This window comes from Rattus norvegicus, chromosome 5 (genome assembly GCF_021556685.1).
Source record: "Rattus norvegicus strain SHRSP/BbbUtx chromosome 5, alternate assembly SHRSP_T2T, whole genome shotgun sequence".
NCBI classification, from domain to species: Eukaryota; Metazoa; Chordata; class Mammalia; order Rodentia; family Muridae; genus Rattus; species Rattus norvegicus.
The window spans coordinates 138,425,279-138,452,425 of NC_141538.1; the positions used below are offsets into that span (position 1 = coordinate 138,425,279).

The 27,147-nt window shown below is 41.0% G+C and overlaps 1 protein-coding gene across 1 annotated transcript; it reads right to left on the reverse strand.

The window, feature by feature from the left end:
• Positions 1–20,355: 20,355 nt before the first annotated feature.
• On the reverse strand, positions 20,356–21,303 carry Or10ak13 (olfactory receptor family 10 subfamily AK member 13). The gene is given in 1 exon segment (NM_001000412.1): positions 20,356–21,303. A coding segment is annotated over 1 exon segment (948 nt).
• Between the last annotated feature and the right edge of the window lie 5,844 nt (positions 21,304–27,147).

Consider the following 27,147-nt stretch of genomic DNA (forward strand, 5'->3'; position numbering starts at 1 on the left):
GAAAACATAAATAAACAAGTAGAAGCCTACAGAGAGGAATCACAAAAATCCCTGAAAGAATTCCAGGAAAACACAATCAAACAGTTGAAGGAATTAAAAATGGAAATAGAAGCAATCAAGAAAGAACACATGGAAACAACCCTGGATATAGAAAACCAAAAGAAGAGACAAGGAGCTGTAGATACGAGATTCACCAACAGAATACAAGAGATGGAAGAGAGAATCTCAGGAGCAGAAGATTCCATAGAAATCATTGACTCAACTGTCAAAGATAATGTAAAGCAGAAAAAGCTACTGGTCCAAAACATACAGGAAATCCAGGACTCAATGAGAAGATCAAACCTAAGGATAATAGGTATAGAAGGGAGTGAAGACTCCCAGCTCAAAGGACCAGTAAATATCTTCAACAAAATCATAGAAGAAAACTTCCCTAACCTAAAGAAAGAGATACCCATAAGCATACAAGAAGCCTACAGAACTCCAAATAGATTGGACCAGAAAAGAATCTCCTCCCGTCACATAATAGTCAAAACACCAAACGCACAAAATAAAGAAAGAATATTAAAAGCAGTAAGGGAAAAAGGTCAAGTAACATATGAAGGCAGACTTATCAGAATCACACCATACTTTTCGCCAGAAACTATGAAAGCCAGAAGATCCTGGACAGATGTCACACAGACCCTAAGAGAACACAAATGACAGCCCAGGTTACTGTATCCTGCAAAACTCTCAATTAACATAGATGGAGAAACCAAGATATTCCACGACAAAACCAAATTTACACAATATCTTTCTACAAATCCAGCACTACAAAGGATAATAAATTGTAAAGCCCAACATAAGGAGGCAAGCTACACCCTAGAAGAAGCAAGAAACTAATCGTCTTGGCAACAAAACAAAGAGAAGAAAAGCACACAAACATAACCTCATATCCAAATATGAATATAACAGGAAGCAATAATCACTATTCCTTAATATCTCTCAACATCAATGGCCTCAACTCCCCAATAAAAAGACATAGATTAACAAACTGGATACGCAACGAGGACCCTGCATTCTGCTGCCTACAGGAAACACACCTAAGAGACAAAGACAGACACTACCTCAGACTGAAAGGCTGGAAAACAATTTTCCAAGAAAATGGTCAGAAGAAGCAAGCTGGAGTAGCCATTCTAATATCAAATAAAATCAATTTTCAACTAAAAGTCATCAAAAAAGATAAGGAAGAACACTTCATATTCATCAAAGGAAAAATCCACCAAGATGAACTCTCAATCCTAAATATCTATGCCCCAAATACAAGGGCACCTACATACGTAAAAAAAAAAAAAAAAAAAAAAAAAAAAAAAAAAAAACCTTACTAAAGCTCAAAACACACATTGCACCTCACACTATAATAGTAGGAGATTTCAACACCCCACTCCCATCAATGGACAGATCATGGAAACATAAATTAAACAGAGACATAGACAGACTAAGAGAAGTCATGAACCAAATGGACTTAACAGATATTTATAGAACATTCTATCCTAAAGCAATTCTACCTTCTTCTCAGCTCCTCATGGTACTTTCTCCAAAATTGACCATATAATTGGTCAAAAAACGGGCCTCAACAGGTACAGAAGGATAGAAATAATCCCATGCGTGCTATCAGACCACCATGGCCTAAAGCTGGTCTTCAATAACAATAAGGGAAGAATGCCCACATATATGTGGAAATTGAACAATGCTCTACTCAACTATATCCTGGTCAAGGAAGAAATAAAGAAAGAAATTAAAGACTTTTTAGAATTTAATGAAAATGAAGGTACAACATATCCAAACTTATGGGACACAATGAAAACTGTGCTAAGAGGAAAACTCATAGCTCTGAGTGCCTGCAGAAAGAAACAGGAAAGAGCATATTTCACCAGCTTGACAGCACACCTAAAAGCTCTAGAACAAAAAGAAGCAAATACACCCGGGAGGAGTAGAAGGCAGGAAATAATCAAACTCAGAGCTGAAATCAAGAGAGTAGAAACAAAAAGGACCATAGAAAGAATCAACAGAACCAAAAGTTGGTTCTTTGAGAAAATCAACAAGATAGATAAACCCTTAGCCAGACTAATGAGAGGACACAGAGAGTGTGTCCAAATTAACAAAATCAGAAATGAAAAGGGAGACATAACTACAGATGTCCCCACCAGCGGGGACCCAGTTATTCAGGGTCCCGAAGGGGTGCTATCCTTGGGCCTAAATGGGGGGCGAGAGAAGAAGGAGACCAAGCAAGATTCTGTTGTCAAGGTCTCCTTTATTGAGAGAAATGTAAAGCATTTAAAGGTCTGAGGCAGGAATAGAAGCGGGAACTGAAGCTTAGGGTGGGGGACTTTGGGAAGTGCCCAAGGATATGAGGTGAATCACTCCACCGCAAGATATCCTCCTATAACAAAGAGGCAACAGTCTTCCGGGGACATGTTCTTTGAAAAGGTCGAACCCTTCTCAGGAATCTGCTTAAGGACATCCGGTGTTTTGCTCAGGCTGAAACATCCTGTCATTGCTCCCAGGGACTTCCTGGGAGAGGCTTTAGTTCAACAATTTCATGTCCGTATGGCAGTCATTTCAAGGTTAAACCTCTGTGGCCATGCAGCCCAGAGTCAAGTAGCCACCTTGAGCTATGCAGTCACAAAGCGGCTAGGCCCAAATCCAATACGGCTCACTACATCTCCCCCGTTATTCTTTTAAAAAGGACCATTAGGTGGAAGTAGTGGTCTGAGAGAGATCAGACATGCCTCACAGAGTGCCCAGCTCGGCCATGGCGAGCCACTCTTACAGTCAGGACTGCACCCCAATGGCTAGGAATGAACTTATGCTGTAACACACCGTTCTGGGCTATACGTGTGTGTTTATTGGGGGAGAAACTGGGCAGAGGAGCATTTGACCGGCCCGTACATTTAAACGAGGTGTAGCCACTTCTGTCTTAGGATCGACCTCTCGAACCCCAGCCTTATCTGTCATAGGATCACCTTGTGGCCCGCAAGGCACCATGTCTTAGATTGGTCAAGGGTCAGAGGAAGTTGCCCGTCACTGAAGAAGCTACATCTGGTCATCCTCATTCCTCTCACTTGAGCCCAGGGGCGAAAGAGCAGGGGCCAGATGGCATTAATATAAGAGATTGTGGAAGTTGAGCCTCTCCCGATAGTAGTGGGCACCTCATCTGGTTCTCCTCAGCTGCTATGGCCATATCACCAAGGGCCTAGTCAAGCCTCTCCTGTAATAAAATTTAGGATTCCCAATTGTTAGCAACTACTCCAGAAAGTTCACCCACTGTGCTTACCTAACAATAGATTGGGGGAGGGTAACTCCAGACACTGCAAACACAATGGCTGCAGCGGTAATGGCTGCTACAATGGCAGCGAAAGTGCCAAGGTCTTTCCCAGGACAGTTCAGGATCGGTCATTCTTCTCTGGAACAAGCAGCAGGCAATGGAACCATGTCTGAGATCTGCAGAACCAGGGCAGAGTTCCCCAGTCCACAGCAGCTTCACGCAGGTGGCATTCCTGTGAAGTTACAGACTGCAAAATGACAACACCAGTTAAGGCAACAAGAGTCACCAGAGGAATGAGGGGGGCAGGGGTAACAGCTGGAGTCCAGTCTTCTTCAGCAAGCAGCAGTGCACAGAGGGTTGGAGCGCAGGCCGCGGTGGGGCGGGACACACGCAGTGGTAACACTGACTGCAGCAATGCCAAAATCTCTGTGATGACAAAAGATGAGAGTGAATCTTCCATTTTCCTCTCAGGGCAGAGGAATGACTTCAGGGACCTGAACCACAAGAGCTGAATCTTTATGCTCCCAGGATCAGCATGGCTCACCAGCCACTCGGGCAGCTGGCACACTCCTGTAGCATCCTGTAGAAAAAACACAAAGATTCCCTCTTCCCCATATAAAATATCTGAACAGGATCATGCCAATATGTGGATCTTTCTATTTCACCTAGGCAGAAGTATGCCTAGTTGTAGGGTGCCATAAACTCAGAGTGTTCCTTGGCATCCAAATTTTAAAATTGAAATAAAAGGAGCATTATTTAGCATACAGGGATAACTCCCCTCTTTTTTATTTATTAAGATATAGTTAAGATATTATTTATTAAGATAAGTCCTCGAGGATTAAATTGAGGACACTGAGCACTTGTATTTATAAATTGACTTTTATACCAAATTATTGTCTCCAGCATTATTGTTTTGGATATATAAAGAATGAGATTTTTTTGACTAACTGTTCCTATGTAAGGCCTATAATCTGCCTGGTATCATTGTCCTCCCTTGCTAAGGGGTCCAGGCAATCCAGTTTGAGTTCTTAAATGGCCTATAAAGGAACAGTACTTAGTGCTCTTAACCACTAAGCCATCACTCCAGCCCCTCACCAGCTTTATTTACCTAAATATAAGCATCCAGACTCAGTCGTACTAGAAATCCCTGAGCTGGTAAGGTGAGGATGGGAGTTGAAAGTAAGCAAATGGAGTCTTCCTCTTTTTGTGAGGGAGTGTTATCAACTCCATTATCATTTTCAAAGAGCTGGGTCTATGGTTTTGTTTAGTTGTCTGAGCCAGAGCACTGAAAGGACAGTGAGTTGTCAGACATTCACACTGAAATCATCACTCACTGATTTCATGTAGAAAACTTGTCTCTAGTAAAGCATTAAGTAATTGAAATCAACTGTAAACCACAAGCGGCACATTGGCTATCAGTATGTGAATTGAAAGCTTGATTTAAAAACAGTGGCTAAAGCACGGAATTTAATAATCTGTGCTGAAGCAGCAGAAACTCAAGAATAAACAAGTGATCCAATCATACATGTAGCCTTTTCATTAGATGAACCATCTATAAATACAGTGAGCGCATTTCCTATGGGTTGTATGCACAAATATACAGGAAGTACAAAAGCATGTAAAGAGTAAAATTATTAATTTTGCCTGAAAATTTGTATATGTAATAGGCCAAATATCAGTATTTTGTAATAACCAATTTAACTGTTGTTTGGAATAAGACATGTTTTACCAGGTTTCTTTTTAAAATACTTCCATGATTCTAACCTACAATTCTGTATTAACACAACTGAAGCTTTATTTCCAATGAGGATAACAAAGTTAAGTCCTCTGGTAAGGTGAGGTACTTAGCCAATTAACATATCCTTAGAAGCTTAAAATTAGCTTCAAATATTCTTTTCTGGAGTAGTGTAACAGCTACTCCCCAAATTAAAGCTCATTTTGAGAGCAAAGGTTTGTAGTAAAAATTTCCATATACACTGAAGGATTTAAAGTTCTAACTTCTTACATTGAAAAAGCAACAAAATTACACAATACAAGGCTATTAGCCATTCTTTTGTAAAAAAATTTTAATGATATCACTTTATGGGCTCTCTAAAATTATAAGTGAGCTCACGAAATGAAAATTCAAAATCAATCCTCTAAATCTATCTTGAAATGGCAGTTGGAGTAAACAAACTGGCTGTAATGCTCTCACAAGTTCTAAAACCTCATTAATTCTTTGTAAATCCTGTAACAATCTCTACCTGTTTGATTTTTTCTCAAGTATAAATAAGTTTGAGTTAGTCAATGTAACACTGGCAATCCTTAATCACAATCCTTAAGTTCTCCTTGTAACACCAGAGCACAACCACAACTTTGGAAAGTCACCTGAGTTCTGAGTATGTGACTAGGCAGCTGTTCTTGGGGCAGTGGAATTAGCATCAAAATACAGTAACTTCAGGGCAAACCACAACTTTGGAAAGCAAAACTCAGCCTCCAACAAACGATCTAGTCTCCAAAATCCAGTCTCCAAAACGCTGAGTCTGTCCTTCACGCTACAAAATTTGACTGCCAATTCCTACATATGAACGCACGATGGTGCGGTTTCTGATACCTCAACAAAGAGACATTGCCCCAAATTCTTTTAGAAACCTGGTTTCTAGAATAAGACTTCCATAAAAATATTATCTCAATTTAGACCTGTTTCCCTAGGTTGGCTCATGCCACATGTTGTCTAGAATGACTCTATCCAAATTACCAGCTTTGTGTCAACTTTCTGTTACCAATATTATACCTTTTTAACCATATCCAATAACTTAAAAGCCAACAATCCATGACCAAGGCAAGTAGAGCAAATTTATACATTTAAAACCAATGAGAAACAAAATTGAAGTGGCTACACATATCTTTAATATTTAGACCAAGCACCATTTTTACCTTTTTAGCTATGATTTTAAGAGAAGCACCTTGTCACCTTGTTGAGTCTAATAATCAGCTCATGTAGACGCTCACCCCTGGGCAGCTTCTCCAGCTGACCTAGACACCTGGCTACAGGTACAGGGCTCTAAGGGCCTGATTGAAACTGCTTTTTATTCATTTGTTCCTTTTTGAAATGAGTTAAAATCAAATCAAGGTGTGAACGACTAGCAGATAAAGTTTTTTTTAACCATTTTCTCTTTTGAACATGAAACATAAAACATTTAAACAACGAGAAACAAAAACCACAGACATAAACTGACAGATATGGACAGCTTGGTGCACCAAGGACAGACAATAGACATAGAGGGGAAAAACTAGATGGTGTCCCACCGAAGGGACCCAGATATCCTACCTATGGAACCCAGAACCAGAAATAAGCATTTCTTCAATAGGAGCCAGCAGAGAGGCAGGACGTCTCCTGCCTTTCTTTTGTTCCTAGGAGAGCTCTGAAAGTTTTTCTCTTTCTCCAAAGCATCCGTGGAGAGTCCGGGAGGACTGTTTTTCCCAAACCCATTCTCTCTCATGTAAACTATCTCTAATCAGGGTCCAAAGACTAAACTATAACTCTAAAAGAACGCATATGCAAAAACACTTTACCATTACCTTGTCCCTTTTTTATTACAAGTTTTACTTAAGCTAGCCCCACACTACTTAAGATTAACCAGGGACACCTTTCATCAATAAAACAAAAAAACTTGATTAAATCCTTTTTCTAAACTCTTAATCCTCTCTCCCTGAGTGAGCGCTTGATCTCTCCTATGAAACAAGCCTCCTAAATCCATACCTACCCCATGGCGATGGGACAGGAACAGATAAACCAGATAAACAACCCCATAACTCCTAAGGAAATAGAAGCAGTCATTAAAGATCTCCCAACCAAAAAGAGCCCAGGTCCAGATGGGTTTAGTGCAGAATTCTATCAGAACTTCATAGAAGAACTCATACCAATATTATCCAAACTATTCCACAAAATTGGAACAGATGGAGCACTACCAAATTCCTTCTATGAAGCCACAATTACTCTTATACCTAAACCACACAAAGACCCAACACAGAAAGAGAACTTCAGACCAATTTCCCTTATGAATATCGACGCAAAAATACTCAATAAAATTCTGGCAAACCGAATCCAAGAGCACATCAAAACAATCATCCACCATGATCAAGTAGGCTTCATCCCAGGCATGCAGGGATGGTTTAATATATGGAAAACCATCAATGTGATCCATTAATAAACAAACTGAAAGAACAAAACCACATGATCATTTCATTAGATGCTGAGAAAGCATTTGACAAAATTCAACACCCCTTCACGATAAAAGTCCTGGAAAGAATAGGAATTCAAGGCCCATACCTAAACATAGTAAAAGCCATATACAGCAAACCAGTTGCTAACATTAAACTAAATGGAGAGAAACTTGAAGCAATCCCACTAAAATCAGGGACTAGACAAGGCTGCCCACTCTCTCCCTACTTATTCAATATAGTTCTTGAAGTTCTAGCCAGAGCAATCAGACAACAAAAGGAGGTCAAGGGGATACAGATCGGAAAAGAAGAAGTCAAAATATCACTATTTGCAGATGATATGATAGTATATTTAAGTGATCCCAAAAGTTCCACCAGAGAACTACTAAACCTGATAAACAACTTCAGCAAAGTGGGTGGATATAAAATTAACTCAAATAAATCAGTAGCCTTCCTCTACACAAAAGAGAAACAAGCTGAGAAAGAAATTAGGGAAACGACACCCTTCATAATAGACCCAAATAATATAAAGTACCTCGGTGTGGCTTTAACCAAGCAAGTGGAAGATCTGTATGATAAGAACTTCAAGCCTCTGAAGAAAGAAATTGAAGAAGAAGGGGTTGAGGATTTAGCTCAGTGGTTGAGCGCTTGCCTAGGAAGCTCAAGACTCTGGGTTCGGTCCCCAGCTCCGAAAAAAAAGAACAAAAAAAAAAAAAAAAGAAAGAAATTGAAGAAGATCTCAGAAGATGGAAAGATCTCCCATGCTCATGGATTGGCAGGATTAATATAGTAAAAATGGCCATTTTACCAAAAGCGATCTACAGATTCAATGCAATCCCCATCAAAATACCAATCCATTTCTTCAAAGAGTTAGACAGAACAATTTGCAAATTCATCTGGAATAACAAAAAACCCAGGATAGCTAAAACTATCCTTAACAATAAAAGGACTTCAGGGGGAATCACTATCCCTGAACTCAAGCAGTATTACAAAGCAATAGTGATAAAAACTTCATGGTATTGGTACAGAGACAGACAGATAGACCAATGGAACAGAATTGAAGACCCAGAAATGAACCCACACACCTATGGGCACTTGATTTTTGACAAAGGAGCCAAAACCATCCAATGGAAAAGAGATAGCATTTTCAGCAAATGGTGCTGGTTCAACTGGAGGTCAACATGTGGAAGAATGCAGATCGATCCATGCTTATCACCCTGTACAAAGCTTAAGTCCAAGTGGATCAAGGACCTCCACATCAAACCAGATACACTCAAACTAACAGAATAAAAACTAGGGCAGCATCTCGAACACAGGGGCACTGGAAAAAAATTTCCTGAACAAAACACCGATGGCTTATACTCTAAGATCAAGAATCGATAAATGGGATCTCATAAAACTGCAAAGCTTCTGTAAGGCAAAGGACACTGTGGTTAGGACAAAACGGCAACCAACAGATTGGGGAAAGATCTTTACCAATCCTACAACAGATACAGGCATTATATCCAAAATATACAAAGAACTCAAGAAGTTAGACTGCAGGGAGACAAATAACCCTATTAAAAAATGGGGTTCAGAACTAAACAAAGAATTCACAGCTGAGGAATGCCGAATGGCTGAGAAACACCTAAAGAAATGTTCAACATCTTTAGTCATAAGGGAAATGCAAATCAAAACAACCCTGAGATTTCACCTCACACCAGTGAGAATGACTAAGATCAAAAACTCAGGTGACAGCAAATGCTGGCAAGGATGTGGAGAAAGAGGAACACTCTTCCATTGTTGGTAGGATTGCAGACTGGTACAACCATTCTGGAAATCAGTCTGGAGGTTCCTCAGAAATTTGGACATTGAACTACCTGAGGACCCAGCAATACCTCTCTTGGGCATATACCCAAAAGATGCCCCAACATATAACAAAGACACATGCTCCACTATGTTCATAGCAGCCTTATTTATAATAGCCAGAAGCTGGAAAGATCCCATATGCCCTTCAACAGAGGAATGGATACAGAAAATGTGGTACATCTACACAATGGAATATTACTCAGCTATCAAAAACAATGACTTTATGAAATTCGTAGGCAAATGGTTGGAACTGGAAAATATCATCCTGAGTGAGGTAACCCAATCACAGAAAAACACACATGATATGCACTCATTGATAAGTGGCTATTAGCCCAAATGCTTGAATTACCCTAGATGCCTAGAACACATGAAACTCAAGACAGATGATCAAAATGTGACTGCTTCACTCCTTCTTTAAAAGGGGAACAAGAATACCCTTGGCAGGGAATAGAGAGGCAAAGATTAAAACAGACACAGAAGGAACACCCATTCAGAGCCTGCCCCACATGTGGCCCATACATATACAGCCACCCAATTAGACAAGATGGATGAAGAAAAGAAGTGCAGGCCGACAGGAGCCTGATGTAGATCTCTCCTGAGAGACACAGCCAGAATACAGCAAATACAGAGGCGAATGCCAGCAGCAAACCACTGAACTGAGAACAGGACCCCCGTTGAAGGAATCAGAGAAAGAACTGGAAAGCTTGAAGAAAGATTTTGTCTTTGTGTTTTTAAACACAAAAGCCTGTGATTAGGCTCTGGAAACCTCACAGAGTCATACTGATCAGATTTGATAGAGGTAGACCGCCTGAAAAATTTATTCAGGATAATCAAACAAAAAGATATCTCGATTCTAAACTTTTGTCTTCAGAGTTGTATTTTACAGAGTGTGCCTACTTGGAATCCTGGTCTCAAGGACTTTCAGCTGGGTCCAGTCGGGACACATCCTGCTACAGCATTTGCTTCATTCTTCCTACCCCCTACCCCTAAGGATATCTTAACGCCCATGTACAGCTTGAAGAAGTTATGGAGAATTCGTCGCCCCAATTCCCTGGACTTTGGGGGGCTAAAAGTGGTTATTCTAAAGTTGTTTTTATGAGAAATTTAGAAATGATTGTAATTTAACAGGGAGGAATTAGGTAGATTGAGTTATAGAGTTGTAATCTTATTTGTTAACTAAGCTAAAATCATATCTTTGTTTTGATATAGAATTTATTTGTTAAAAGAGATCAAAAGTACAAGGTTTAGAGTCAGTCCTTCTATTGATGTCATTACAAACTTAGGAGTTGATTACACATGTGAGTTAAGGGCCAAATAGCAAACATATTACTGACTTTGTGAGAGAACTTTCAAGATATTATTAAGATATAAAGACAACAGTCCAGATTGTCTTATATAGATAGATGGTTTTCAAAAACGTCAGAAATCCACAAAATTTGAGATTTAAAGTTATTTATCTTTTGTTGAGACATATCTGCTCCTAACAGTTAACCTTTGGTGGATTTAATGAAGAATGTGAACATCTCTACCTCCAGGTGAGGAAATACTTTGTGATTAGGCAGCCACTACACAAAACTGCCTGTTTCATCTGCAGACTAATACTGTCCGGAAAAGGACAAATTATGCAGAATAGTTGACTGATAAACTCTTCCAAGACAGGGTGATCAGCCCTTCAAAATCTGCATTTCTAGAGTCTGTCAGTTGATTTTGGGTCAGAAGGCTGAAGACCTGTGCTCACATGTTGCTAACAGGGGACTGTGCTAGTGGAGATTTGTCTCTACAACCTCTCAGTTCTGGAAGCCGTGTTAGGCTTCCTGTGTGTATAGATATTTGGTCATTCCCAGATTTCTGACGGGGTTGAAGACATTATAGTCTCATAGCCTATCAGGCTGTTTAACTCTAAATATACATATTTTATTGGATAGTTATCAGGTAGTATACAAGCTAGCCAAGATATAATACAGATTTTAAGCCTCTCTCAAGCTGGAATGGATAACTAAATATTCTGTTTAACTTATATAGTGTTGGACTGGGTGTTAGATATATTTTGTGCTCTTATTTACAAAATGATAGTAGTTGTCCTCAGCTTATATTTGAGAGAAAAGTTTTTTTTTAATTAGACAAAAAGGGTGAAATGTTGTGGTTTGCCCTGAAGTTACTGTATTTTGATGCTAATTCCACTGCCCCAAGGACAGCTGCCTAGTCAAGAACTCAGAACTCAGGTGACTTCACCAGAACCACCTCTCCATTGAATTTGTAAAGTACTGGTGAGGGGCAGGTACAGGATAGAAGGAGGCCTGTCTTTGGAGGAGAAGGAAGGATAGGTGGGAGAGAAGTTTGAAGGAAAAGGAGGAGACTAGAGGAGGAGAAAGGGAGACATAGAGAGGGGAGAAGCCATGGCAGGTGATGCTAAGATTCTGCTCTGTGTATTTACAGATAGTTATTAATATTCCTAAGGGATGGATGGTACCGGGCTTTGTATGTTTAAGTGGGCAATTATATCTTACCGATTGGATCTAAAAAAAAAAAAAGTCAACCATGAAACAGCAACAGGGAAGTCATCAGTGACATCCCCAAGCCTGTGGACAGAGAAGACTCTCCATGTGTCTTGGATGCAAACAAGATTGGGAACCAAATATATCAACTTCTAGAGCATATTTTCTTTAACTTGCTGTTATTCTGCCTTGGTCTCCTCTTCAATAGAATTCCCCTAGTTATCGCTTCCCTTCCAGGTTTGCTAGTATAAAAGGTGATAATGTGCTGCACCTTCCACAATTTCTCCATGACCTTGAGTCTCCATCCTTGTCTTGTGCCTGTGTCTTCGATTCTTGAGTATCCAGAAGGAGAATGCGGGACTATAAAGTCATACCAAGTTAGAGTGATTAGTTGGTTGATAAGGTTTAGAGTTTCTGTGAGCACTGGGCAGTGGTGGTACACAACTTTAACCTCAGCACTTCAGAGGCAGAGACTGTAGGAGCTCTATAAGATCAAAGACAGCATAGTCTACAGTGCAAGTTCCAGGACACGAGGAACTCCTTGTTTGCAAAAACAACAAATAAACAAGAATTTCTCTGAGCTGCTCCTTAAATCCAGTTGTTTGTAATTTTTCTTCTTTAATTAAACTAAGGGGTTGGGGATTTAGCTCAGCGGTAGAGCGCTTGCCTAGCGAGCGCAAGGCCCTGGGTTCAGTCCCCAGCTCCGAAAAAAAAAAAAAAACTAAAATGGGGGGATGTTAGTATTCTGTCTAAGCTCCAACCCCACAGTTACCTGGCAATACTCAGGATTATTCCACTCCACAGTTACCTGGCAACAGCCAGATATGCCTGACATTATAAAAGGGGCTGCTTGGCCCCTCCTCACTCTCTTGCTCTTGCTTCCTCTTGCTCTCTCTTGCCCTTTCTATCCTTCTCTCCCTATTCCCCTCCCCCTTCTCTCCATGTGTTCATGGCCTCATGGTTGGCTTCTATGTCCTCTACTCCTCTACCCCTCTACTCCTCTCCTTGTCTTCTCTATTCTTCTCTCCTCTCCTCTCCTCTCTCTCTCTCTCTCTCTCTCTCTCTCTCTCTCTCTCTCTCTGCCCTACTACCCACTTAACTCCTCTCCCCATGCCCTGAGTAAACTCTATTCTACACTATACTATACTGTTATGTGGCTGGCCCTTCGGGGGGAAGGGATGCCTCAGCATGGACCCACTGAGGCACGCCCTTTTGCCAGACCTCCATAGAACATAATCCCCCCTCTCTCTTTATCATTTTATAAACACAACACTAGTGAATAGTTAATTATAAATAACAATTTAATAAATTATATTGGAATAAAAACAGAATGTCTGAAAATAGTTTTCAGCTCTATAACACCTGAGGGAATAGAATGCTTGAGTCTGGAGTTTGATTTATAGCATCAAAAAAGAGCCATAAAAAAGGCTCCAAAATTCTTCACATCCTGATGGTCAACTACTTTTTCCTGTAATCTGCTTTCTAGCAGATGTTGAGTGTGGTGCATTTGCTGGTTGAAATACTGTGGAACGTATAATCTCAACTGCTGTTCAGTGGGATGTTGGCAACCATGACATTGGCTATGATGGATGTATATCAGCAATGGCAATCAGCACTAATCAGAAGCAGCATGGCACAGCCCTGGTTCCCGCAGTATTGTTGCTGAGCATTGTCCCACAGCTCTGCCCCCAACTCTTCTTTCTAGCACTGGTGCTCCCCATTAGCTCTGGAGATGCAGTTGAATCCAGACAGAGACTCTTTTCCCTCAGGATCGATAAGGAGACAGAAGTTCAGAGAGAGACAGACAGAACTGAGAATCACATACAAAATTATACAGCCACCCAGAGTCTGCTGGTTTGTTCATGGAGATTTTATTACAGATTCAAAATGAGAGTCTCAACAAACAGTGAGAGAGAGACAGAGAGACATTTCACTTAGGCATAGATATCAGCAACATGGAAAAAAAGCAGTCACATGATAGGGATGGTACTTGAAAAAAGTTTCACAAAAAGTGTATTTGGGATCATGCCAAAAAAAGGGCAAAAAGTAAAATAAAATAAAATTGGAGGAGGGAAAATGTTACACCTTTCTGAGCGATATAAATATAAATGTTGGTTTTATTACCTCAGAGAACATTGTTATCTCAGAGGCTTGCTGCTGAATAAACTCATTTTTCTAGCTCTTTCTGAACACTGGCTAGCTGGTTCAACTCAGCTGTTCTGGCCCAAATGCCTCTCCAAGGTGACTGCCTCAAACTGGTTTGTCTCAGCTTATTGTTGGATTTCTCCGCTTGGCCACAAACTAACGTTGACAATCTGTTTTAATCTTCTGACTCCTCTCATCTCTGGCTCATTCTGCCTTCACCTGCAACCTGTCTCTGAAAAACTTGCCTAGTAAAACTGCCTCCCTTCCTTCTTTTTCTATCTCTCTATCTCTGTGTGTCTCTCTGCCTTCTTTTTTTGTCTTTCTTTATCTCTGTCTCTCTATCTACCCATCTATGTCTATCTCTCTTTCTCTGTCCACTGCTCTCTTAAATCACCTCTCATTCCTGTGTTGTTCTCCTGAAAGTTTTGCATATCCTATCTCTGATTCATTCTGTCAAAAATTTCTCTGATCCATCACTTTGTTGGTCACTCAATTAGACATCACTTTCAAACATGGCTACATCCTTCTACAAGCTTCAAATTTACCTTCAGTGTTTGGGATTACAGATGTATTCTAGGGTCTTGCCTGTATTCCTTCCAGAGGGATTGAACATGTGTCATTCCAGTGGATCATACCAACTTTAAAGATATTTATATGTTAAAAGAAAAATTCCTCTACAGAGTGGGGACTAAAAGGTAGGCAGACATGAAAGATCCTCATAGCTGCTCCAAGATACTGCACACCCTGAATATTTAAATGGATGTAGAACCAAGACATCAAGTATGGACCTACCTGCCCATTGCCCAGATAATAAACAATGACCCAAAAGACATGTGCAGGTTGGCAGAGGTCACCCATCTATTGAATGGTAGAACCAATTCCAGGGCCTGGCCACTTGCCTCTTGGGTGAAAATGAATCTGCCATCTCTAACACATGCTTAATTGTTTGAATTTGATCTACTGGCTGGACCTGGACTCTAACACAAATTCCTCCTGCAGCTCAGAGCAGGCCTGACCCATAAGGGACATGACACTACACCAAGGTCAGCATGAAGGAAAAGTCAAACTCTAGAAATTTTATAATGTATCACTGGTACCCACAGGTATTAAGGAGAAAATGGTGAGCTTTGAGAAAGGAGAACCAAGCAGATCCACAGCTCTACAACCAGGGACTCCCTCATTAGCCACCACCTGACAATACCTCATTAGTGAACCATGTGAGAATTGGCTCATTTCAGAAATTGAGTATGTCACAAGGTTTTCTTGATTTGTATTTTGTATGCATAATGTTTTTCTACATTGTGTAAACTTTACAGTTTTATTATTCAAATGGTGATTCTCTGCCCTCATATCTTGTTTATATCCAATGACTCTCCTGTCTCAAGTTTTTGTAAGCAATTCTTACCAATTACTCTCTGTCTTGTCAATGAATACTGATCACACAATGGCTGAGCAGAAGAGAGAATAGGGAAGAAGGTTACATCAGCCATGGGGAGGAGAGAGACCAAATGGAATTTCAGGTCAAGATGAAAAGGACAGCATCTGAGAAGACACCATGAAAATGAACATTTGAAGCTGCAGAGCCAGATCAGTAATAATGTTGATCAGTAATAATTCAGGTATCACTAAATTGTGAGTGGGAGGCTTAATGTTGAAAGTAGATCCTTTAACCTCTCAGATATTGAGGTTCAGCTTGAAATAAATCTTCTGTTCTCTGTTATAGTGGAATAGCAAAGACAAAGACATACAGATGCTGGATTAATTCTATTATTTACTCTTATAATAAAATAATTCATTTTACAGTGTCTGGAGAAGAAAGTGACAATAGTCATGACAAGCAGTGAGAGGATGGCCAGTGTGATGGCTTGTATATGCTTGGCCCAGGGAGTGGCACTATCAGTAGGTATGGCGTTGTTGGAGTAGGTGTTTCACTGTAGGCGTAGGCTTAAGACCCTCACCCTAGCTGCCTGCAAGTCAGTCTTCACTAGCAGCCTTCATTAAGAGAAGCAAGGCAAAGAATTTGCGTAGCATACTTGGTAATCCTGGTCCCTCTTGCTGACCTGCGCTGATTTAGCTGAGACCTGGCTATTTATGCTTGGTCATGCTACCACTGCTGATTCTGTTATACTATTGTGACACTAGTAAACTACTGGTATATATCCTGACAACATAGATTAATTTGAGAATTTCTAAATATGTCCACTGCCGCCATATCCTAATATTCTTTTTGATCACGGAACCTATGGTAGATGCTGGGCTAAAAGGAGAGTTAAAACATTTAAGAACCCTTATTCAAAGTGCATTTTAAAAAATAAAGCCCCAAGTGTTCAAATATATGAATCTCCAGGGGCCATATCTATTCAAACCATCACAAAGAGTGAGTTCATATGGTCTTTGAAGGCTTTCGGTTCACAAGAAGAAGAGTACCTCATGAAGATGTCAATACATCCTAAACGGATACACAGATTCAATGTACCTGTGTCATAATCCTAGTAGTCACCCTCTTGAAATTGCCAAAGGGATCTTAAAGTTCAATGTGAGGTCTAAGGGGCTGAGAAAATGTCTGTGGTGGTTGGAATAACAATGGCCCATGGGCTCACACATTTGAATGCCCCATCACAACTGAGTGGAACACTTTGAAAGGATTAGAAGGGCTAGAAGGTATGTCCTAGTTGGAAGAAGTGTGTCACTGGAAGTGGACTTGGAAGTTTCAAAAAGCCATGCCAAGTCGTGTGTCTCTCTGGCTGTGGATCAGGATGTAGCTCTCAGCTTCTGCTCCAGAGCCATGGGCGCCTCCATTTCCCTGCCATGGTGATAAATAATGGACGAAACCAGTAAGGGTATAAGCAAGCCCACAATCACAGGCTTTACTTGACAAGAGTTGCCATGGCAATCGTCTCTCCGTAGCAATACACAAGATACTGAGAGAAGACCAGTCACTAGAAAGAAGGAACAAGGGTAAACACTCACATTTAACACTTTTGAAACCATCCACAAAGCCATAGCAAATAAAAAGGATCATAGAGTCTAGTAGACTACAATTGTCACTTCAGATATCAGCACTAAAACTTACTAATAGTTTTAGTTAAGGACATAAATCTTTCAATGTGGGTTGGAGAGATGGCTCAGTGGTAAAAAGGACTGGCTGCTCTTCCAAAAGTCATGAGTTCAATTCCCAGCAATCACAGGATGACTCACAAACATTTGTAATTGGATCCAATGTCCTATTCTGGTGTGTCAAGGACAGCATGCTCATATACATAAAACAAATGATTCTTTTTAAAAAAATCTTTCAATGTTTAAAGCATTATGTTTTTTGAAAAATGTGGATTAGAGGCATGGAAATCTACATGAGAAGAATGTAATCCAGCCCTTACCATATAGTGTCCACAAAAATAATTTAGAATGGATCAAAACTCAAAAGAGAAATTAGATTCAAGATGGTGGGGTTTCTGGAACCTGCAGGATCACACAGCAGCTCTGTTGAGCCTGAGAGACACAGAGGCTCTGAGCAGGGACATGATCATGGTGGAGGAGACTCCAGAACCTGCGGTATCTTGTAGGACAACTTTCTTTAAAAGGCAGATCTTATGGGAAGATGCTTTTAGACAGAGGTATCATGAAATTGGAAGGAAATGGAGAAACGAGAGATGAGGTGCCAAAGCTTATGGGAGAGCTGTGCCAGTGTGGCCACTGCAAACAGAGAACATGCCATTGCTGAATATGGCTGGTCCTTGGCTTACCATGGGCCAGGGCTATCTGGACAGCAAGCAGCACTGAGCCTCCATATTGTAGCCCACACTGCTTTTTTTCCTGGGAGAAGGAAAGTATTGGGAAAGACAGATGGTTTATTGTCTCAATTGGGTAACCCTGAAAAACCACCACAGTCTGCATTGCCACTGGAGGCCATGTTGGTGTGCATGTTACATGCTCACACTATAATTCATGTGCATATCCCTGATAGATGCTGTCTTCAAAACCATGTGAAAGTCAATGATCCAGGATGCTGTAGGCTGTGATGGGTAAGGAAGCTTCCTTTGAAGTGGCATCAGTGAAGACTGCAGACTCACAGTTGATTGTGACAGACACTGAAGCCTTCTCTGACAGCCTCCCCACACACACCAGGAAAAAATATACTGTGGACAGGAATCCATTGAAGAGAGTTCACAAAACGAGTGATGGGGTGCTGGCTGACATGTAGATCATCACAGTTAATGGGTTCTGGCATGCGGTGGGGCTGAGGAACAACTCAGTTATCTTTTAGGGACTGGACATTGAGAGCTTAACAGTGATCTAATAAGTACATGAACAGCACTAAATAGATTGGTGTGGTTTTCCTTTGTTTTCTTTTTTTTATCGGTAGGGGACAGCACAAGGGTCAGGGAGTACATCTGGGAGGATTGGAAGTCAGTGTGATTGGGGTGCATTGTGTAAAATTTCAAATAAAAAAATCAACAAAAATTGAAAGCTGAAAAAATTAAAATAAATACCTAAAAGAAATTTTAAAAACAAAACCCAGGAGTAAATCTCCACAACATGGGATCAAGAAAAGAAACTCATAGATCTACTGAAAATAAAAAGAGATTCAATTGCTTGGCTAGAAACAATGGAGTATGCCTTTAATCTCACCAAGTAGGTAGGAAGCTGAAGGATCTCTGGGAGTTGGAATCTAGTTGGGTCTACACAGGGATTTCCAGGTGAATCAGGGTTACATAGAGTGTATCTTTGTCAAATAAAAAAAATAGTGCATGAATTGGGTTTTACCAATTTGAAAACCTTTATAATCAAAGGACATCATCAAAGAATCAACAATTTTCCCAGATATGGTACCCCATCTCATAATTCCAACATTGAATGGAGGTAAAAAGATAAAAGATTTAAGGTTATTTTTAGGAATGTGGGAAGTTCCAGACTACCTTGGGATATGTGAAACTTCTCACAAAATAAATAAATAAGTAAACAACAGTACTGAGCATTAACTATGCTCCAAAATATGTGCCTACAGAATAAAGTTGGAGGGGCTGAGCCCAAATAAGGAAAGAATGGTACAGGCACTGAACCACAGAGGAATTGCTGACTGGTGAGGGAAGAGGTACTCTGAAGATGATACACAGATCATATGCACTACCTCATAGGGTTGAAAGGGAATCAGCAGTGGACAAGCAAATGTGAGGCATGTCCTTTGGTGCTGCCTGCAATTTAGAGCAGGCATTGGGAGGTTCTGATGAGAACCCAGCTCTTTCTCTTTCAGCAGTACATCATTTCACGGGAGAGGTCACCAAGGTTACCCATAGACCACACTGAACTTATATGCGAAGTTTACTCTCTGAGCTGCATTAATTATGTGCCACATACTATCAGCATAATATTGTCATGACAACATATGCTGTATTACTTAGCATATACTGCCTCAGCCTTCTGCTGTCTCTAGTATCACACTATACACAGCTGGCATATTATATGTTGGTTTACAGATATCCTGTTGTTTCTGTGAACTATACAAGGTTACGTTATGCATATTGCTTGCTGCCTTGTAGGTAGGGGAACCAACATATCAGACTATGGCCACATGTACTACTTCTCAACAGACAAAAAATTCTCACATCCTGCTGTCAGTCTGGACAAGACTACTTGCTTTGGCCAAAAGAATGGGTGGACATAGAAGCAGATCACTGTTGAAAAGATGGGTCATTATGAGTTTTCCAGTCTTTCTTACCTTCTGTTATAGGATGGTATGGTGGTTTGAATATGCTTGGACCAGGGAATGGCACTATTTGGAGGAGTGGACCGTTTGGAGTAGGTATGTCACTGTGGGTATTGGCCTTAAGACCCTCATCCTAGCTGCCTGAATCTCCTAGCAGCCTTCAGATGAAGATGGAGAACTCCGAGCTCCTCCTGAACGGTGCCAGCCAGGACACTGCTGTACTCCCCTTCCCCCCTTGATGATAATGGACTGAACCTTTGAACCTGTAAACCAGCCACAATTAAATGCTGTTCTTCTAACAGTTGCGTTGGTCCATGGTCACTGTTCAAAGTAGCAAAACCCTAAGACAGATAACAGGTTGGATATAAGGTTCCTCCTTTGGGATGAATGTAAGAACAGAGAAGGTCACTCACAAGAGCTACGAATATGAGCGGAAAGTGAACCCTTGCCTTTATGATGCAGTAACATTACTGAGGTATTTGGAATTATACCTTAGTGCCACCTGTCAATCAAGTCAGTTACTTTGGTTTCATGATATTTTGTCCCAATTACTAAGTGCTAAATTAATTGAAATGTATAGATCAATTTCACAAAAGAAAGACACTGTACTTTCTTTAATAGTGAATACTCTAAGTCAAACTCCCCAGGATACTGGCTCACCAGTCCATCCTACCATGTCCCATCACTTTGAGAAATGCCCTCTTGATATCTTTGTTTCTCAGACTGTAGACCACAGGGTTGAGCAAGGCTGTGAAGACATTGTAAAAGAGTGAGATCTGCTTGTCTCGCTCAGGAGAGTAGCTGGAGTTGGGCCTCATGTAGATGTAAGTGGCTGGAGCATAGAAGAATGTGACCACAGTCAGGTGGGAGGCACAGGTAGAGAAAGCCTTGCAGCGGCCCTGGGTGGACTTGATCTTCAGAATTGCCTTGGCAATATGAATGTAGGAGGCCACAATGAGGGAGATTGGAATAACAACCACAAAGACACTCAAAACAAAGTCCACCATCTCAATGAGGTGGGTATCCATGCAAGCCAGGCTCCTCACTGAAGGACCTTCACAGAAGTAGTGGTTGACTTTGTTGGGCCCACAATATGGCAGATTCATGGTGAAATAAGTATGCAACAAAGAAGAAAATAAACCACAGATCCAAGACCCTGATACCAACCGTATGCACAGGCCCCCATTGAGGATGACAGTATAGCGCAGTGGATAGCAAATGGCCACATACCGGTCATAAGCCATCACAACAAAGAAGGTGCACTCAGTCATACCCAGGGCCCCAAACACATACATCTGCATCCAGCAGCCAGCAAAGGAAATGGTCTTAGAGTGAGCAAGAAGATGCACCAACATCTGGGGCACAGTGGTGGTGACATAGCCCATATCCAACAGGGAGAGGGTACAGAGGAAGAAGTACATGGGCGTGTGCAGCTGTGTGTCCAGGCAGACCAGCACGATGATGAGCCCGTTGCCCAGCACTGAGCTCAGGTAGAGGAGAAGGAAGACAAGGAAGAGGATGCTATTGGTCATGGGGTCACTGGAGAAGCCAATCAGGATGAACTCAGAAACCCAACTTTGGTTCTGCCCTGGAATCACCTGCATGGTGGAGGCTGTAAGAGAATTCATTATTCGACGTATCACCTGACACATGAGAGCAGTACAGGCAGAAAGCAGAGATACCGGTGGAGGAGATGGCTCAGAGGTGAAGCACTGATGCTCTTCCAGGGGACCAGACAGCTCAAAGCTCTGTCCAACTATAGTTCCAAGAGGTCTGTTCTCACCTCCACAGGCCAGACATACACACATGTGTACATACATGCATGTAGTTAAGACACATACATAAAATAAAAAATAATAATTTTATTTAAAAAAAAGAAGAAGAAAGGCTAGAATGTGGCTTCAGAGCTCATTGGTCAGATCCTTGCACTCTTCCCAAGTTACTGAAACTCCCAAAGCCTCATTCTCTTCATCTATCTAACGAGGCTGATGACAGTCATGTCTCGGGGTTATGATGAATATCTAAATCATCTCACATAACTCCTGGATACAAAACATAACATAGGACAGGTCACATGTTGTTACAAACTCTCAATGCATCATGGGAAGGCAGAGACAGAAAGTCCCCACAGCAAGAGGGATAAGCTCCACTCACTGAAATGATGAGGACTCAAGTAACTGAGAGACCCTGCCTCTGTGAATAAGATAGAGAACAACTGAGGAAGGTTTGCATATCAGTCTCTAGACACACACACACACACACACACACACACACACACACACACTCGCACAAATACACACAGACTAAGGGAAAGAAGGACATACAGACACACAGACAGAGAGATGTTACACACAGACTAAGAGAAAGACAGACAGACACACACAGACAGACAGAGGTATGAACACCGCTGACATGAGAAAAATCTAGAAAACAGATGGAAAGGGTAAAACAAATGAAACCCAGGCCCATGCACATAAGGTCAAATGAACAAGGATAGAAGTTCATGTGTGCATCGGGACACTGTGAAGTGTATGTATGCACTGCACTGGGGACACTTGTCTCTGACAGGAAAATCCCCACATCTCTCAGCACACAAACGTCCATTGCAGGTACAGTGTGGATTTAAGACATAAATCTAAAGCAACCAAAATTTTTAGAATCAAACCTGATAAATATCTTTTTTGGGTAAGCAAAGAACTTCTTGAAGGATCATAAAAAATTACTTTCCCTGGAGGCAAAAATAATAGTAAACCTGACAACCAAAAAAGACATACGCAAAGTACTTTTACACAGACTTAGAAAACCAAAAACATAAGATCAGATGCTCTAGGAGAACAGAGAACACTAACATAGGCATTTCATGGAGACAGCTGTCTCTTAAGCACTCATGAGTGTAAGAGGTTATCACACCATCACTCATCTGGACATTGTTGAAGAACCCAACAGAGCCACGCCCACCTGTGCTTCTCAGCCTCACATCCCGACACACTTACCAACAGGGCTGCAATAACACAGATCTAGTATTAACAAGTATGATTAGATGCAATGGGGGAGAAAATTAAAATGAGCCCTTCAGTCTATGCTTGGCTGTGCTCATTCAGTGCATTGCCCAGCAACACAAATATTGAGTATAATTCTGAAACAAGGTATAAGCACTTAGACACATACAAACATACACTAGAGGAAAGACATGTAGAGGAAATTTCCAAAAAACTACTCTGAATAGTCTGAACTAAAGTTCCACTCCTATGCTAATGAGAAAGACATTCATTGAGGTATGAGTTCCTTTTGATGAGAGTAGAACCATGAAAGAGACTTGAAACCAACCCAGTCTTCACTTTCTCTGTCCCCAACTTCCTGACCAATCAGTGCTCATCACCCTCACAGCCATCCTTTCTTTCACCCAGGTCAGGGGACCATCCTCTGGCATTTCTGTATCTGTCTCCATGGGACCCTTGCCTCTAATTTTTTTCCTTCAATGCAGTCTTTTTTTAATTAAAATAATTTTTCAGGGGCTGGAGAGGTGGCTCAGGAGGTAGGACACTGACTTCTCTTCCAGAGGTCCTGAATTTAATTCCTAGCAAACACATGGTGGCTCACAACCATCTATAATGGGATCTGATGTCCTCTTCTGGTGTGTCTGAAGACAATGACAGTGTATTTATATTAAATAAGTCTAAAAAATATCTTAAAAACTTTTTTGTATAATGCATTTTGAACATATTCTTCCCCAGAACAGCTTCTCCCAGATCCTCCCTACTCAACTGCATGTGGTTTCTCCTCACAAACTCTATTTCAGGACAAAAGATAGAAAGGAAAAGGGGAATAACAAAAAGTTTAAAAACAAACAAACGAGAACAACTACAAAATAAAAAAACATAGACGAAACAAAGCAGCAAACAAAGGAGCAAACAAAAATCATGGGTTGCTTTCTGGTTTGCCAATTTCTCCTGAGCATGTGGCTTAACTTGGGGTCTGACTGCTATACACAGTAAAACTTTACTGGAGAAAAGTGGCCCTTCCATCCTCAGTGGGAATCAGTCGCAAATGAGTTCCTGTTTAGAGGCAGGATTTTGTGTCCACTTGCCATTCTCAGGGCAGGGCATTCATCTGCTTCAACACTTCTTTCATGAGAGCTTGCAGGGGTTAGTCAAGAATTTTTAAGCTGGCCCTATCTGGCCCCAACTGAAAGCCTTTTAACAGCTCTGAAGCCCTATCATTTGAGACAGACACACTTGTCATTCCTAGCCTGTCTGCTCTGTGAAGACTAAGCCTCAGGATGCAGCTGTCTCCACCTCCCCTCTCTCCAGAAACAGATCTCCATCTGCAAGCACTCCCTGTGTCTTGTACACTTCTGTGTCTTTCCCATCTTAGAGCACTTGCCCACCTTCTCACCCTGAAAGGGGAACCAGCACCTGAACTGTTGTTGACCTTGTGGCCACAGCTCAACAGAAAGACTTCCCTTCTGTGCTACCACCTTCCAACCCTAACCCAGGCAGGAGACACCCTGCTTTTCTTGTTCAGTGGCTGGTTAGAGTCTGATGAATCCTAGAGGAGTCTTTTCTCCTATTAGCTGAATTCTGAGACAACTGAGAAACAATTGTCTACAGTAGGGTATTTCTGAATGGATGATTCCTAGATTTGAAATAATGAAAATAACTTATATTTATTTTGGATAACTTCTAAATTCCAGCCATTGCTCCCCTAACTTTAGGCTAACATCACAACTTATTGAAGGAAGTATTTTTGCCCATGTCTTATAGGTGGAAATCTAATTACTGGAGAGGACGGTATTGTATAGAATAGAATCTTGGCATCAGAGAAGTGAAGTGAGGTGGTCCGGCCTCAGAGTTTGGATCTCTGTCACTGCCTTGTCTGCTCTGGCACACAGGCTCTGGAGTGAAAGGTAAAGAGAACAAAGTCTTCACAATGTCCTCTAGTTGAGCTCATTGAGAGTCAGCACAAATCACATCTCCTAGGACAGAACTGGATGGCTACTCACAGACCTGCTTTCCTGGTGAGAGCTCCCTCCTGTCTGAGTGTGGGGACTCTGGAGTATAATGAAAGCAGAAGAATCTAGAAAAAGAGTGTCTGAGTTGGTGTTTCCATCCTATGAAACCAGACCAATGGCCTCTTACTTAGCTTACAGTACACCAGCAGACCTTCTGGCCCAAATCCATGAGCTCAATACCACAAGTGAAGACGTCAGGACTGAGTTCCAGATCAGATGATTCTACACATAATAGCAGCAACCAACAAATGCAGCATCTGGAAGACTTAGAATCAGTAGTCTAAAGAAATTTGGTACTGTTTTATGAGTTTGAGGCCAGGCTAGGCTACATCAGACTAACATCCTAACCCCCCAAAAAGAAAATCATGATGGCCATGCACACAAAGAGCATCAAACTGTGTCTCTGTGGAATGGGAAGACACCTTCAGAGACACTGACCATCACTGCTCTCTCAACAGGGCTTTCTGTTTATCTTGAGATCTTGGGCTCAGGCCTCCATAATCTTTACTTATTAACATGATTTGAGACAAACTCTTTGTAAATATTTGTTAAGTTTAATAAAGGAAAAAAGGAGGAAAGAAAGAAACAAAGTTGAGAAAGAGAAGAAAGAAGAACAGGGAATGGGGGAAGAGGACTGGGAGTATCAGATGTGCGCACAGAGGACTAAAGGATGGATACATAGACTGCTACACAGCTGCAGTCCATTGTATATCGGAACCCCACCCACAAGCCAAACACCAATGACCATCTTACCATTTGTAAATCTTGGGAATGGCTCACAGAGTGGCTGTTTCTTGGTCTTATAAGAACAAGACTAAAAGAGAATTCCCCCTAAAGGAACAGAGCTGAGAGGAACAGAATCCGAGGCAGCCCAGTCTCCAGAAAAATTCCAAAGTCCTATGAAGTTTGAGGGTCTGAGTTTCTTACGTCCTTTGCAAAGACCAGGCAGCCTTGGCTCATGAGATGGTGTCTATAAAATCCTGCTTAACAAAGGCAAGCACAGACATTTTCACCTCTTTCCAGTGGGACCAGCAGCTGAGGTTTTATGACCCTGCCTCTTCCCTAACTTTTCAAGGAGAGCACAGAAAGGCTCATTTCTGTTCCCAGTAGGGATGAATCCCAAGATGCTGTCAACAAGAGCACTAAAAGTGAGACCCTAGGGTGCAGAGAAGGAGGAAAGAGCCCATGGGTTAGGGGTTCTCTTTTCTACACTAGGGGAATAAACACAGCTCGAAGACTAAGAGATGGAACATGGTTACCTGGTACACAAGTTAAATATTTATGTTTTCATTTTGATTCTTTTTGCTATCTGAACCCTGAGCCCAGACAAGCAATGATGAGATCGTGTTTGAGTCACACTCTTCTTCCTTCCTCAACAACCTTGGGCAAACCAAATTCCTCACTCCCTGCTGTATATCAGAGCAAGTTACTGAACCACTATCCTGCTAATGAAGAGACAAAACAATGGGAACTGGAAGTTTGTTATGAGAAAAACATAGTTTGGAGCTCTTGAAGAGGCCCAAAAGAAGATAGCCAAGCAAATATAATTCTGCCTCTAACAACAAAAATAACAGGAAACAAAAATCACTATTCCTTAATATCTCTTAACATCAATGGACTTGATTAACCAATAAAAAGACATACACTAACAGGCTGGATACATAAACAGGACCCATCATTTTGCTATATACAGGAAATGCACTTCAGTAACAAAGACAGTCACTTCCTAAGAGTAAAAGGCTGGAAAACAATTTTCCAAACAAATGGTCCCAAGAAACAAGGTGGAGTAGCCATTCCAAAATCAAGTAAAATTGACTTTCAACTAAAATCTATCATGTTAAGGAAGGACACTTCATACTTATCAAAGTAAAAACCTACCAAAATGAACTCTCATTTATGCTATGCTCCAAATGCAGGGGCACCCATATTCATAAGAGAAACTTTACTAAAGTTCAAAGCATATATCACACAAAATAATAGTAGGAGACTTCAACACCCCACTCTCAGCAATGGACAGATCATGGAAATAGAAACTAAACAAAGACACAGTGAATCTAACAGAAGTTAAAACCCAATGGATTTAACAGATATCTATAACATCCTAAAACAAAAGAATATACCTTTTTCTCAGCACCTCATGGTACCTTCTCCAAAATTGACCATATAATCAAACATAAAACAGGCCTCAATAGATACAAGATTGAAAAATCCCATGTATCCTATCGGATCACCATGAACAAAGGCTGCTCTTCAGTAACAATAAAAACAAAAGGAAGCTCACATACATATGGAAGCTGAAAAATGCTCAACTCAATGGCCACTTGGTCAAGTAAAAAATAAAGAAAAAAATTAAAGACTTTTTAGAATTTAATGAAAATGAATACACAACATAACCAAATTCATAGGATACAATGAAATCGGAGCTAAGAGGAAAACT